The following is a 15,337-nucleotide window of genomic DNA, read 5'->3' on the forward strand; positions in this document are numbered from 1 at the left end:
CTGTGCTTATTGCCAAGAAAAGTTTGGAGAAAAGCCAAACTCAGTTTAACAGGTCAAGACAGAATGAACTTTATTAGAAATGTGAGCCACCACCACATCAAGGGATAAAGGCACAAATCTGTTTACTCTCAGGCTGTTTAGCAGAAGCACCATGTATCCAGCCAAGTCTGGGTTGATTTTTTCAAGGGAGTTAAAAAAAAATCTGCTTTGAGATACTGGTTTAGTTTTGGCATGGCACCTGAATCATCAGGACTTTGGAAAGCGTTCTGGGCCTCAATCTTTTCCACAGTTGAACAATTTGCTCCAAATATCATCAATTCACCCAGGAAATGAGAATTACCATTCTGGCACATTTTCAGCAATATTTCTCCTTTGAATTTAAAAATATCAGAAGAAAATCTAACATTATTTATTTTGATAAATTGACCAACACAGCTAAAAACAGAAAAGGGGAAAAATTCATCCAAACTCTAACTTCAGTGAAAAAATTATCTGAGGAAAGGATATACCTGCTCAAATAACTGCCAGGTGGTGGGAATACATGCTTTACTAGGGAAGTAAAAATTTTAAAAAGAGTCAAATAAAACACTGAAGCTGCGTGTAAGTTATTTTTCTTGTTATCAAGAATACTACAAGATGTCTGTATCCCTCACTGCCTAAATAAACGTGTTACAAACAGATTATTTGAAAAACTTATCTAAAACCATAGTCAAACAGAACTAGAAAAAATACCATTATGGAAAATCATGTTTTTAAATAGAATGATTGTTTTCAACAGCTGAAAGTTAGATGTCAATACTGCAGGAATGAGGAAGAAGCAAAAGATTTACAAATCATAAGCAATGACTCATGTTCCCCTTCATCAGTTTATAATAAATCTGTTGGCACTTAAAAATTAACTGCATATGGGCAACAAATTCATGAACATCTCCAGAGTGTTCTGTGCCTTGCATTGATCTGTCTTTGAAGGATAAGCTCATTTAGTTGTGGATGAGCTATGGACCGGGCTATTCAGATGTCAGTAAAGCTAACAAAAGCCTGTTAATGTATTGATAAATGCTTTGTAACACATCACATCCTCATGAAAGAGTAAATCTGAGGCCAGCCAAGTGCAAGAAATCATGCTGCCTGGTGTGGTGTATGGTCATAATGAGACAGCAGCACATTACAAAGTACAGAGTTTAAAGTTAGTACAGATAAAAGTTCTCTTTAGGGCAAAGGAAGGTCAACCATGAAGGTAATAATTCCTACTTTAAATGTCAACTGCATTCCTTATAGTACCTTGATTTCCAAAGCTGGTATCAATACCAGAGCCATCCCACGACTCTACTGCGCTGTCAACACTTGGGACTGTAGTGGAATAGACGTCTGAGAGCATGCCAGATTTCTGTGCAGCAGAGGTTTCATCTTCAGCATCGCTCAGTTCACTCATGTGACCCACAGGGACAGAAAATTTCTTGGGACTGGTAGCTGAATAGGATTAAAAAAAAAAAAGGGCTGTTGGTGGTCATTGCTTTACTGCAGTTCCAAGAATCTGCTTTTTATTACTGACAATACTTTTCCATAGATGGCTTAAATGCTTGTTAATCTGTAATAACACACGCATTAAGGGCCACTGATGGTACCCTTGGCCACACTCACCATCTGTTTGCTTCTTGATTTTCAAGGTGACAGTTTCTCCTGCCATCTGTAATAAATGAATGGCTTCACTCAAAGGTTTTCCTTTCAGACTGCTACTATTTATGGCAAGGATTCTGTCTCCTATGTGAATTGCCCCAGTCCTACAATAAGAGAGAAGTAAAACACTGAGAAGAGAGCATAAAAAGCAACAAAGGTAATTTCTTTGCATATTTGGAGCATTAAAGCTCTATCTCTCTTCCTTTCTTTCTTTTTGCTTTTATAGCTGTGTTAGAGAATAATTCTTTTGTTACAAATGCTTGAAGCAAGTCACCTTTGTTGTAGTGCCAATAGCAGAGCTGAGGCACGAAGATGTTGATTTCTGTTACTGAGACAATATCACCTGTAGATGATATTCATTGCAGCCCACTTGTTTAAGAGCAACCTCAGACAGCTCACTAGGCTCTGAAATTAGTCAAGTTTCTGAAAGTCTCACAACATAACAAATAAAAGTGTTGTGAGCAAGTAACCAGCTATTTCAACAATGTGGCTTTCAGGATGAGTCAATCAAGAAAAGAAAACAAATTATTTTTGTGTAAACACACTGGGTTCTGGCTGTGCATAGTATCATGTGTGCTGTAAGTTCTCTGTGAAACCACCACCAAAGGTGCCAGTTTGAATGACTCAACCAATCTTAGAAATAACAGGTGATAGAAAACCTTACAATTTTCATTATTCTCTATCACTTACCACAAGGAGCACTTTTGCTCCTCTGATAATGCTTGCTATGGTGTATGAAAGCACACATACAGATTGCAGTGGCAGACAAGTATATGACAAGTTCAGATAAACTTAGACACATGAAGTGCTTTCCTCACTCATTATACTGTACAAGGCTATTGGTTTTAAAAGGCTGCTAAAATGTTCCTGTGACTGAGCAGTTTGATTGATTAGTATTTCCTTGGTCATTTATAATAAGAACTGCAATTCTCTGCTCTGCCTTGTACAGTATATACACGTACATCCTGTTAAGATATCGCTCATGCTCCTGAGCTTGGCAATGATCAAAAAACAACAGCAAAACGATTATAAAGTCAGATTTGGATAACTATTAAAAAAAAAAATTTCCAAGCTATAAAAATTAGCAGGTAAACAAAACAAATTTTTATCTTGAAACATTTAAAAATAATTTGCTTTCCAATTTACCTTTCAGCTAATCCTCCTTTTGTAAGGCTGGAAATGATTATGGGGTCAAAGGGCTCTTCAGTACCAGAGATTGTAATTCCAAGAGGCCCACCATAGCGCTTGAGCTCAACAGTATAAATAATTGCTCCAGAGCTCTCTTGTTCATCTGTAATAAATGCCAAGGGGATGCAATTGGTTTCTTATGAAAGAGGGAATGAAAAAAATAGCACATTCAGTCTAGTGACTAGTAATCAAACAACATTTTCAAAGGATTACATTTCAGATACATTTCACAACCATATTCTACTGGATTATTTTGAAAAAATTATCTATTAACAATTTCTTTTTTATTGCCAAAATCTGGACACAAGCTACTAGAAAAACTTGCCTCATTCTATTAAGACTAAATTTTACTCTGTTTAAAATCTTTAGATCTTCTTTCCTATTAAAATATAGCTTCAGGCTATTTTGTTACAAAATCACAGAATGACTGAAGTTATAAGGGACCTCTGGATGCCATCTTGGCCAACTCCCTGCACTAGCAGGGCCAACTACAGCTAGTTGCCCAAGATTGTGTCCAGACGGCTCTTGATGGCTCCAAGGGTAGAGACTCCACAACCTCTCTAGACAACCTGTGCCAATGCTTGGTTTCTCTCGAAGTAAAAAGTGTTTCCTGATGTTCAAACAGAACCTCATGTGTTTCAGTTTGTGTTCATTGCCCCTGGTCCTGTCATTGGGCACCATTGAGGAGAGCCTGGCTCTGTCTGCTTTACATTTTCCCTTCAGACATTCATACATGCTGATAAGATCCCCTTCAGCTTTCTCTTCTCCAGGCTGAGTGGTCTCATCTCCCCCAGTCTTTTCTCATAGGAGAGATGCTCTAGCCCTTTCATCATCGTTGTGACGCTTTGCTGCACCTCATCCACTGTACGTCCATGTCTCTCTTATACTGGGGAGCCCACAGACTAGCCCTAGCACTCCTGAAATCTCTCACTGATGCTGAGTAGAAGGGAAAGATCACCTTCCTTGACCTCCTGGCTGGGCTCTGCCTATCGCAGACCAGGAAGCTGTCGGCCTTCTTTGCTGCAAGGTCACATTATTAGAGAAAAGGGAAGTTACTACTATTGTATGAATACTGATACTCAGCTGTTTCTTGAACTGAATCGAAAGTGTTTAGAATTAAAGGTAATTCAAAAGTTTTAAACCTAAACTTCCTTAAAAGAATTCTGGCAAGTCAAAAGTCATTATAAGATGGGCAGCTGTGTTAGTAAAAGAATTCATAGTTTTGATGGACATGTTTTAAGCTTTTTGTAACAGAATCAAAAATAGCTTCTGAATACTGAATTATCAACTAAGTTGAATAATAACTCCATTAGATATTACTTCATTATATTGCATGAAGTTATTTGCATTCTTTTGAAATTTTAGTCTCACCAAACAATCATAAGAACTGGAAAAGAATACGTCACTGGGTAAGCTTAAATATTTATTTTGTTAAACCATACTCAATAGGTGTTGCATCATCAAGAAAGGTGCCTGTATTTATATAGCGCATGCTCTTTACATATTATTAATAAAAACCACAGCAGGAGAGTAATCAACTGCAGCATCTTTGAGTTTTGAAGTAATATTTTAAAATTTAAAATGCCATATTCTCAGATCAAAATAACAAATGCTTTCTTGCCCATTTTATGATATTGATATTCAGCCAGGATGACTGGTCTGGTGGGCAAATTTTCCTAGATCTGTGGGTAATGACATTTTGAGCAGTTCAGTGAATGCGGAAGATTCACTGAACTGTCTAGGATGCACATTCTGTAAATGTTACTAAAACTAACTGAGACAAGTTAGAAAATTCATATGTTCCCATTTCTGTTCCTGTAGATAGAAAAGCTTTAAAAGGAAGAAGGATACCTACATCACTAGCAAAGGTTCAAAGTTTCTTTCTTCTAATACTGAACACAGTACTTAAGCAGGGATGGAGGAAGACTAATATCTTTGGAGCCACTTTGTTTCTTCGCAATTTTCAGAACATTTAGTTCTTTAGCTTCCCCCCATCCCAGCTCCAATCTATTTCTTCCTTGCTATTCACATAAAGAAAATGGTATACACAGAGAATCAAAGGAGAGAAGAACTAGTGGTGTTTATTCAGCAAAAAATACTGGGATTTTCATGCCTACTTCAGGCATTGTCATCAGTGTTTTGGCACAGTTTACACCAACTGAACTTTATCTGACATGCTCTTTCCAGGAGCACCCAACTCCCAAGACGGCACTGGAAGCCTCTGGCTGGCATATAGTGGGCTAGCATGCATGCTGCCACCGTATAGCAGAAGAATGGCAGCTCATCCTTGCTGCTGAAAGCATTTATGGAACAACCACAAATCCCCTGGGATCTAATGCTGATACTGTTTATGCAGGTGTGGCACTGACATGGTACAAGACTTCAACTGAAGGATGAAAAGTAACCCTCCACGATAATTGAAAAGGTAATAGCCATTATGTCTGTTTTCTGGTTAGCTGTAGGTCAGAAAATTAATGGCAGAATGCTACGGTGTTCTTTCAGTGCTCTCCAGGCAGCAGCAATGTGAGCTATCCAATGTGGCCTGAATCCACCATAAAGGCCAGTTTTGCCATGAAAGCAAAGAACGCTGATATTCAAGAAAGGGTGGTAGCCATTAGGTTAATCAGGAGATAAAATTGTCCTGTTTGGGAAGCTGGCAATAAAAATAGAGAAGAGAAAAAGTGCTGAAAACATATCTCCATCTGTGGAGAAAATGTAATCAAACTACCATGGTTGTGGGTCTCATGGTTTTGAGATTTTCCACCTTTCCTTTCCTGTGATACAATGCCTCTGCTCTGTTCACTAGTCTCGTGCTCTTCAGAGTTAACATCTGACCAGTGAAAAGGGCAAAGAGCAGCACATGACATGTACCACCCTGCTGCTGGCCTCACTTGCACAGTGGCTCTGAGGAACACAGCTCTGAGACACATACAACTGTCTGGAGAAGGGAGGAGGGGAGGAGTTGGAGAGATAGCAGAGGAAGGAAAAACACAAGTGTGGGAGAAGTTACTACTTCTTCTACATGGCTCTAACTCATGCTCCTCTCTTATGGTCTTTGGTAATTTCTCTGCAGGCTGACAATGAGAGTCTCCCAATTGAGTGTAAGAATTTGAAGGAGGGATCCTATGTACCACGAACAGTTGAAAAAATCCTCTTGTGCAGGAGAAAAAGCAAAACTTCCTTCCTGTCAATCTTCTGGCAAATGCAGTTGGCAGTTTGCTCATCATAACATACCTGGTTCGCTCAGTTTTGCAAAGAAACTGTCAGTGAAGTATCCCTTGGAATGTATAGCCCATGGTCAGTTTGAACAACTTCTGTCCAAGATGGACCAACTATGTGTAGCCAATCCCACCTCATCATCTGCAGGGAGCTAACCACAATATCCTGTCAAGCACTGGCAGTTCACTTTCCTTGATCAAAATTTACTTCTGAAAGCCAATTTGCACAAGGTACCAAATGCATCTGCCTTCTCTGATCATACAGAGAAGAAGATACTTAGTTTGCTTTCAAAAGCAATTAAAGGAAAAGAGTTATAATGCAATTCTAAACACTGGTTCAACAGTTGCACTTGATTTCAAACAGTAAAGTGTGGCAGGTTGTGCCTTTTTGTATAGAGCTAAAGAGAAGTGAATCCACAGTTCATGCTCTTGTGTAACACTGTAATACAAATTACCAGCAGTAATAGTATTTATAACTGTCTTACTTCCTTTGCCACTACAATGCATAACAGAACTCACTTTACTATCCCCAGGTGTGCAAAATTATGGCAGGTCCTTTACTTTCACTGGGCTGATCAGACATGGCTCCTCCATCAGCTATTCAGCACAGCGTGTAAAGTACTACTTACCTTTAAGCATGTGAACTGTCATACTGAAAACAAATTTGTAAGTTTATGGTTATCATGCTTTGATAACCATGATTCCAATGTTAAAAGCAGAGAAAATTTCAATACTCTGATAAGAAACAGATCAACTTTATATGGCTGCACATGTGGGGAAACTCCCTTTGCAGAGAACTGAAGACCCCATTCTGCAGTGCAGTTCCTGCGTGCAGTATAGCCAGTGAGAAAATTCAAACCTTTATATGCCACTAAAATTCTTTTTAGGTGACATTTTCTGATTATTATTAGCATAAACCAGACATATTTAGAAAAAACATTTTGCTAAAATTTAAATGTAAAAGAAAACCCCCATGTTCTAAAACTCCTGAAAATACACAAGACTCTGCAATAGGCTCATTGCTAATACCGGAATTATCTTCATCTTTGCGGATCTTTAACTTTACAAGGTCCTCACAGTGCTGAAGGATCTGGACAGCATCTTCCATTGAGCAATTGTCAAGTCGAATGTTATCTATTGCAAGCAACTTATCACCCAGTTCAAGTGTCCCAGTCCTGTGAACAAATGAACAAGCTTACATGAAATTCTAGTAATATTAAAAGAAAGGTATTTTAGAAGGTATGAACATTATTTTAGAAAGGAGATGGATTTTTAAAAACTATTATTTCCTAATACACTGGACTTTAAATTTTTAACTGTTTTTTACAAACAAACAAAAAAGCGCATCTCTTACAATCTCCCTCTGTTTAACTTGAATCTGGCTGGTTACACAACAGAAACAGATTTTTACTGATTGTCTTACCTGTGAGCAACGCTTCCTTTCTTGATATCAGAAATAACCAGAGGATCCCCTGGTTTTCTGCTGGATGGAGCTGCAATAAAGAATACATACAAGCATTTGTTTTTATTTCTAGATATGCAGATGAGCTAATTATGTCCATAAGTCAACACTTCATACACATTATTTACCTGTATTATATTCCTCCCCTTCCTCTAAATTATATGTACATATAATAAAACAAACATCAGCAACATATTAGTAGGACTGCATTACTAAGACTCAAAAATTAGAAAATTCCAGAATTACAGTGACTGGTACAAAGTAAACTTAGTCTGAATTCTGGGATAGACCAGGACTGAACCATGTGAAGATATCACAGTACAGCTCCAATGAGCTATCATAAAATGCTGTGTAGCTATAACGCATAAGGAAGATTTTCTGTTAGTAGAACTTTTCAGCACAAGCACTAATGATGATCCTTTGCCAGAACAGATCTTTTATTATATCCCTGACCTACAGAGCTGCTCTGGCAAAATATGTAGAGTGGGCTAACCCATGTTCTTCACGTCCACTTCCGTCCCACACAGTGCTTAAGGCAGAGGTACAAATTTGGTAATGATTCCTGGGTGAGAAGAGATATACTTCACAACAAATGAGATGCTGTGGATAGTGGTGACACATATCATTGGGCTGATGCAGAGTTATCATGCTTGCAGAGATGTAGCTTACATCACACAGATGCTTGCTTCCTCCAAAGTAAACATGTGCCTCTTTTGTTGAGTAATCTTGTCCCCCTCTACTGCTGCTGGGCCTTAAGCATTGTGGACTTTTCCCATCTTTGTACTGGGGATACCTACTATAAGCACTGGAATTCCAGCAATGGTCAATTTAGTAAAACCCCCCACCACTCCTCTCTTTGCACACTTAACTCATCTCTTTTTTGAAGTATCCAACATTAACTGTTAATCTTCTATCTGTCCCTCATGGTTAAAAGGATGCTCTGCTCTTCAATGCCAGTCATTGCAATTCTTTACTGACTTGTGACAAAATATTTGACAAGTTTCCCTTGGCCAGGAAATTCACTCAGCAATTTTGCTTGACTTTTGATTGCATAGGAAGCAATTAACTATCCCAGAGAAGACAACAACTACTGACTGCTTCCAGAGGACTGTTTCTTGGAGTGGCTTCACTGAATGCACTGTTTTGTGGGGTTCTTCCATTTGCTGACAGAAGACTGCACTGAAGATCTGATATGGTAAGCAGTGGGCTTAGAACTTGCAGGTGATGAAAGACAACTGTGTGGCACATGCTGTCTACCACTGGGAAGTGTGCCACCTACAGCTGCTCTGGCCAGGAGGTGGTTCATGTGGTGAACACAGGTGACTTTTGGGACTGTTGTTAACGAAGAGCGTGCTAATATTAAAACATTTCCAGGTGGTATAAGGCTCTCAGTTCTCCTGGAAGTGCTAATGGGCTTTGCTCATTTAGGGCTCTTTGACTGCCCCAAGTCATTTCTGCTCTGTGTACTGAGTCCCCTGCATTCATTCACAGAGGGTACTTTTCTATTATGCTCCAATGCCTAACTGACAATCACCCAAAAAGCTGCCCATATTGGAGGATCACCTACAAAATCCTGATGTCAGTTACTTTAGCAGCTCATGAATCTTCTCTTTGAAGGAAAATGACAATCTTCACCTACAGCAACCACAAGGTAAATTAATAGTGAAGTGTCCAGCACAATATGCTAACAGATCTTGTTAACCTTAGCTGTCCTGGCCAAGAAAGACTTTGAATGTCCAAAGGACCTCTTCAGGAACTGCTAAATAGCTACATTTCAAATGCAATGTCTTGAAAGTCCAGAAGACAGACATACAGGGACTTTTAAGAATTTTTAGAAACTTGTCTGAAACAGCACGCTTTCAGGAAATGCCTATGTTGCAATGTAGAGAACCGTAATTAACTTTTTGCAAGATGTGTAATTTTCACAGCTTGTTTATCATACTTTCATGCCATAGGTCAGCTATATCCTCTATAACAATTCCATGATTTTCTTGAATTCTTTGGATTTGTTTCACCAATTAGTATCTGTTTAAAATTTTAAAGTAACACTTTGGTGAATTTTTTTTTTTAATTCTATGTTTTTACCCTCTGAGTTGCCTTACAAGTCTCTGAGGTTATGTGCTACCCACTCTACATTGTCTGCAGTGTAGGGTTTGAGTATTGAAATATTTTTATGAAATTGTCTTATCAAAATACTAGCACTTAAGAAAACAGTCCATTATTGTTGCAAAAAGAAGAGACAAGGAATCAAAATGGGAGGAAGAGCACAGCTCAAAGTGGAAAGCCACAGAGTATCTCTGGATGCAAAGGGTATGATATTGCACACAAAGTTATCATAGCTTTAAACTGAGTAAGTGTTTACCAGCAGTATTTTGTCAGTTACTCTGGGCTGTTATTGGGTCTGGTGGATGAAAGCCTTTTTGTAGGCACCAAACACATCTTTGTGTGGAATGAATTACCCCACGTTGACAAGCCCTTAATAAGAAGGTACACCACACTTTGCTTTATTAGTGTTCAATGCTCATGACATACTTACTACAAACTAGTCAAGTTGTGTTGCAGAGATAAAATCACTAATTATCTCCTGAACTTTTGTACTGCACATCACCACAGCCTAAGATTGCCTTCCAAATACTGGTCAACAGATGCTGTCCCCAGCAAGAAGATTGAGTACTATTATTGTGATTTTACAGATAAGGAAAGGAAACAGAAGAACATTAAGGTCAAAGTACGACACTTTTTGGTGAGCAATTTCAGACATTCACGCCTTTATATCTCACAGTCGTTTGTAGAATATAACAGCCTCTATGTCCAAAGCACAACTACTGGTATTTTTAGCAACAGCTGCAGATGCTCAGCTTTTCTGCAAGTGCAACCCCAGGATCTCAACAGTTTCTGCAGAAAATCAAGCAGCCATCTCCAGAAAATCTCCACCCCCAAAAATTAGTTGTCTCAGCACAAGTCTATTGCAGAGAAAAGGAAAAACACCCTAATTTCTCCAAGGCAGCATTAAACCATCTTGACCATGAGATCACATCCTTTGTCTTTCTGCAATCCTCAACCTCATTCATTATGCAGCCTCCATCCCCTTTGTTACACACCACTGCTTGAACTCTCCCCAGAGAGCAGAGAAGCAAGAGTTCCAGGGAGAATGCAGTATTTGATCACTTAATTAAGATACTCTTTTAATGCAGGTTTGAAGTGATACCGTACAGCTTCAAGTCTCTATTTCTGTTTAATTTCAGAATTTTTTTTGTTTGGAAGAGGCTGTTAAAAACAAAGCATCTTACCACTCAGCTATGTCCAGCCTTCTTGTTCAAGTTCCCAGCCACACCTACTCCTGAACACAGCTCAGTCTCCTCATCTGCTGTCTCCCTGCTATGGCTCTCCACTCATTTTCTCTCCTTATCCCCTTCTGCTTGTCCAACAAAAATCTCATCCTTTCTCCTCCCTGACCCAGCTGTTAGTCTACCTACTGTGCAGCTTTTGCGGAGACCTTACACAGTCTGTATGAAGAACTACAAGTGGACCAAACAGTGCATAAGGTTGTACAGGTAACTAAATTTAGTGTTGCAACTAAAAGGCTGATCTTAAGCAAGTTGTTTGTTCTCTCTCTTTAAATTCCTGTATGATCCTAGGTGTCCATACCAGGTTTCTATCCTACTTCTACTACTACACTTCCCCTGCCACTTGAAAGAAAGTTCAGTGAAGTGTTGTCCGTTTTGTAGATCAGCTGTTCCATTAGGTTAAAAAAAACCCCTCAAACAATGCTTCTTTCTTATTTCACTGCTAATTAAAAAAAAAAAACAACAAAAAACACCAAACCACAAAGTGACTTAAACAGATTTTGGAGTGGCCATCTCACCTACCACCCAGCCAAAACTCACTTACTAATCTCAGCCTGGCTTCAAGCTTTGGAATTTTATCAAACTGAACAAACTAAACAAGCAGAGGAAAATGCTCATGTGATGAAAAATATTTTTTATACAAAGTCAATCCATTTGTCTACATTGCTGGTTAACAGCTATCAGACATTTTTAAAGTAGTGTGATTATCAAATAGGTGAAAGAGCTTTTTAAAATTAAGACTGATGCAGCTCTTTTATTCCTTAAGTATTGGTTCATGTGGAGCAGCTGAGAAATCTGCTGATTTTTTTTCTCTGTCTTGAAAATAATTACTTGTAACGTTGCAAAATAAATAGGGTTTGCCAGGTGAAATCCCAAAATATACAGAAACATGCTTTAAAAAGTAAATTCTCATAGTCAATGCTAAATATCTGTAGATATTTACAAAGCTTGTTTCTGACGAAATACAAAAACAATATAGTAGACTATAGTATAGCTGCTAGTCAAAATGACTTAGAAAAACTGATGATCGTTTCAGTGAGATTCTGATAGTCTTACCAGCTTTGCAGCTTCTTATTCCTTGAGTAGTTCCATTAGCTTCAGAAAGATTATTTATGAAGCAAAGTGCTGCATTTCATCATCAGTAAGGATATCAGAATCTTACTTAAGAAAGCAAGCAAATGAAAAAAAAAGCTGTTATCTACAATTACCAGAATCTTCTATTAAGTCACTTTATTGGGTATCATTCAACGTATTTAAAAAAAAATTAGTCTGTGATAAAGTTGTCAGTTGCCTCAAAAATGTATCTTTAAAAAAAAAATCTATATTCCATTACATGGTCTAAAATCAATGTCACTGGCAAATAAATTGAAACAGATTTGAACACTACTAGATCTACTTGAAAGCCATCCTTCTTTTAGGGAATGGTTCTGTTATAAAAGCAGGGACATTGCTTTTATTTTTTTTTATATACATATATAAATATATAAATATATATCATCAGAATATATGATATATTATTTATGTCATGCTTTATTTGGATTGCATAATTTTAAGAACTGAGATATTTTAATGGCTCTAAACAGGTGTGCAAATAATGACATCTGAAGCATGAACTCTATAGTCACTTGTATTTGCAAACCATTAAATAATGTCTTTACTGAGTGTATCTATTAATGGAAAAATTAAGACAGATATTGCAGAGATAAGGGAAGGATGACAGGAGTCCAGCGTGTGTATGAAGGCAGCAGTGGGCAAGGCCTACTGTGAGGTAACTGACGTGCACTCTCCCGAACTCAGAGCCCTGAATTAACATTAACAATGGTGCTCATGAAATTTTCTTCTCTCTTGCTTTCTGTGGGGTTTTGCTATCTATGGGGATTTTTATTCTTTCTCTATTATTTTTCTCTTGCATTAATAAATCCGAAACTAAGAGAAGTCTCTTCCCCTATTACATGCCTTGTTTTGCAAGGGCCATGAATTAGCTTGTCTTTATGTTGCGTGTCACCTCAGATATGCCTTCAAATACCTGGCTGTAACTCCATGCAGGCACACTTGGTGTTTATCATGAAGCAAAACATCACAAAGAAAGAAAAATAAATTCTGCTTACAGGATGTCTGACTCCTAACAGCTGACTTAGAAGTCCTGGACTTAAAACACATGTATGTTCAGGTGCCAACACAAGGTAAGGTTACATTTCCCTTTTGACAAAAAATGTCTGCCTTGTCTCTCAGGTCAGGTAATTCCATGACTTTCTCATAAAAATCCCTAACTCCACTAACTTGAGAAGAGAGAGGATGCAACAGTTCTATAGCACTTAAACAGATCAAGCCCAAAATCTGATCATCTGATTTGATCACTTCCATCACCCCTGTTTAAGACTGGTCATACCAACTCAGTCAAGTTTCCCTTAGTATTTGTTTTTTAAAAGAAATCATATAGCTTTCTGACAATATCAGTAATAAATGGCATGCTAATGTGCTGAAGTGCTCTGACAGGAACTTGACAAAATGAATATATTCTTATATTCTTCAAATGAATATATGCTTATATTCTTCAAATCAGACTGCCTCATGTAGGAATTAATTAGGTAGAACAGAGTGAAGTACTGAAAAGCAAGCATGAAATGCAGCAATTCAAGACTTCTACCAAGCAAATTCACAAACTTTCAGTTATTAGTATAAACCCTTTAAAATCAAGTAAATAACTAATCCTCTATACATTTCATATGCATTAAATAGTATTAATAGATGAGACTATTATATATACCAGAAAAATTAATTTAAATATTAAAGATACTGCAGTAGACAGAGAAGAGCAGAGAAAAGACCAATCATATGTCACTCTGATTATATAAAGCACTAATTTTATAAAGCACTAATTTTTGGAATTAAGTTCCTAGTCAGTAAAGTATGCAAAGTTTGGAAGAGGAGTGCTAAATACTAAATTCCAAAAACATTAGCTTTCCATTAAACTTATTCCTAAGACAAAAAAAAAAGCATATTATGTCTGAATTCCAAAAAGCAACACAAATCAAATTACTAGGAAGACCCTATTTTTTCAATAATCTTACAAACCATTACTGATCCTAAGAATAACATTTAAATAGAACAGCCTCACTCCAGGTTTTCTCATTTCCCAATATTTTCATTTGCACAAATAAATACATGTAGACCTATGATTTTGCTTCAAGCATCACATCACATCTGACAGAGTCTAACAATTACTCACTCAAGTGTGCAATGCAAGCAAACAGGCCTGCAGTGTCTCTCGTTTGTTCCTCAGATGTAATCCTTAGCACTGAGTATCCTGCAGTACTTTTGATTAACCTTATTCTATTGTGCTGGTAAAAGCTTTGAGAATACAAGTCACAGCACAGTCTTCCCCCAAGACACATGAATAATTCCAAAGAAAGACTAACAGTTTAAGAAAGGCTACAACCATAAAGGAATGCTAATTCTGATGACATCAGATTCTGCAGTGTCAGGCACAAGCCCATTAACTTTGATATGGATTGCTTTTCCTTCCATCAAGGGCTGAACTCAGTATGCCAGAGTTTACATGGTCAAAATCCAGTCCTAACACAGTGTTTACTATCTGCTAACAAAATAAGTATAAAACCACTTTGATTTCAAACAACAGTAACAAATATTTTTTGAGAAACAGACTAATGCAGACCATTGCTACCTTCTTTAGCAATCTCTAAAATCCTCATTGAAACGGGATTTTGCTATGTGACCCACACATTCAGGACTGCCCACTAGTTCTACAGATTGAGACTCTGGGTTCTGAAGCAGAAAACAATCCCATGTATGTGAATCCTCATGCCTGTGAGAACTCTTGAGCTAAGTGGGGTTTCTGTTCAAGAATCCGTGAGAGACTATGGCAGACTCTGCTTTAAACTTCACAGCCATGGAAATACTTTTGCATGGACCTAATTCTGTTGACTTTTTTTTTTTTTAAATAAAAAAATTTTATGGGAGTTAAATATGTACTATGCGTGAAGGAATAGGTCAAGCATTAGACCTGGCAAATTTCTGGCTTCATTCACTATTTGAAGGGAAGTATAAATATGTTACAGAATGGTATTTCATCAGAGAAAAAGCAGAAAAAAAGAAGCTAGAAAAAGGAAAAAGAAGTTTATACCAAAAGAAACATAAGTCTCTAGCCACAAAATCTAGTCTCTGCAGATTATCTCATAAACACGGTCTGAAAAATAAGAACTTTACTCACAACTTATGGTGATGCCAAGTTCCACATTATGCTTCTTTGGTAGTTTCACATGAAATGTTCCACTGCTTGGTATAACTGATTCTAGAAAAATATATTTAAAATGTTAGATAATTTATAAGGCACAGCAATTCCAAGTGCATGGAACTATACGTGTAAGTTGATGAAATCACATCAGAATCACATGGTACAGATGAAACACGGGTGCTGAAGTGAA

General features: G+C 37.6%; 1 protein-coding gene across 9 annotated transcripts in view; it reads right to left on the reverse strand.

The window, feature by feature from the left end:
- GRIP1 (glutamate receptor interacting protein 1) overlaps nucleotides 1-15,337 on the reverse strand; it is a 322,759-nt gene that overhangs the window by 18,911 nt on the left and 288,511 nt on the right. For all 9 annotated transcript variants that reach the window (XM_032687522.1, XM_032687528.1, XM_032687521.1 and 6 more), the window contains 6 exons: nucleotides 15,124-15,204; nucleotides 7,507-7,576; nucleotides 7,113-7,258; nucleotides 2,824-2,968; nucleotides 1,642-1,781; nucleotides 1,282-1,470 (listed from right to left, as the gene is read on the reverse strand). In XM_032687522.1, coding sequence (XP_032543413.1) covers nucleotides 1,282-1,470; nucleotides 1,642-1,781; nucleotides 2,824-2,968; nucleotides 7,113-7,258; nucleotides 7,507-7,576; nucleotides 15,124-15,204 — 771 coding nt within the window. The remainder of the gene's footprint in view (nucleotides 1-1,281; nucleotides 1,471-1,641; nucleotides 1,782-2,823; nucleotides 2,969-7,112; nucleotides 7,259-7,506; nucleotides 7,577-15,123; nucleotides 15,205-15,337) is intronic.

The sequence above is a fragment of the Chiroxiphia lanceolata genome, chromosome 5, assembly GCF_009829145.1.
Source record: "Chiroxiphia lanceolata isolate bChiLan1 chromosome 5, bChiLan1.pri, whole genome shotgun sequence".
Taxonomy (NCBI): Eukaryota; Metazoa; Chordata; class Aves; order Passeriformes; family Pipridae; genus Chiroxiphia; species Chiroxiphia lanceolata.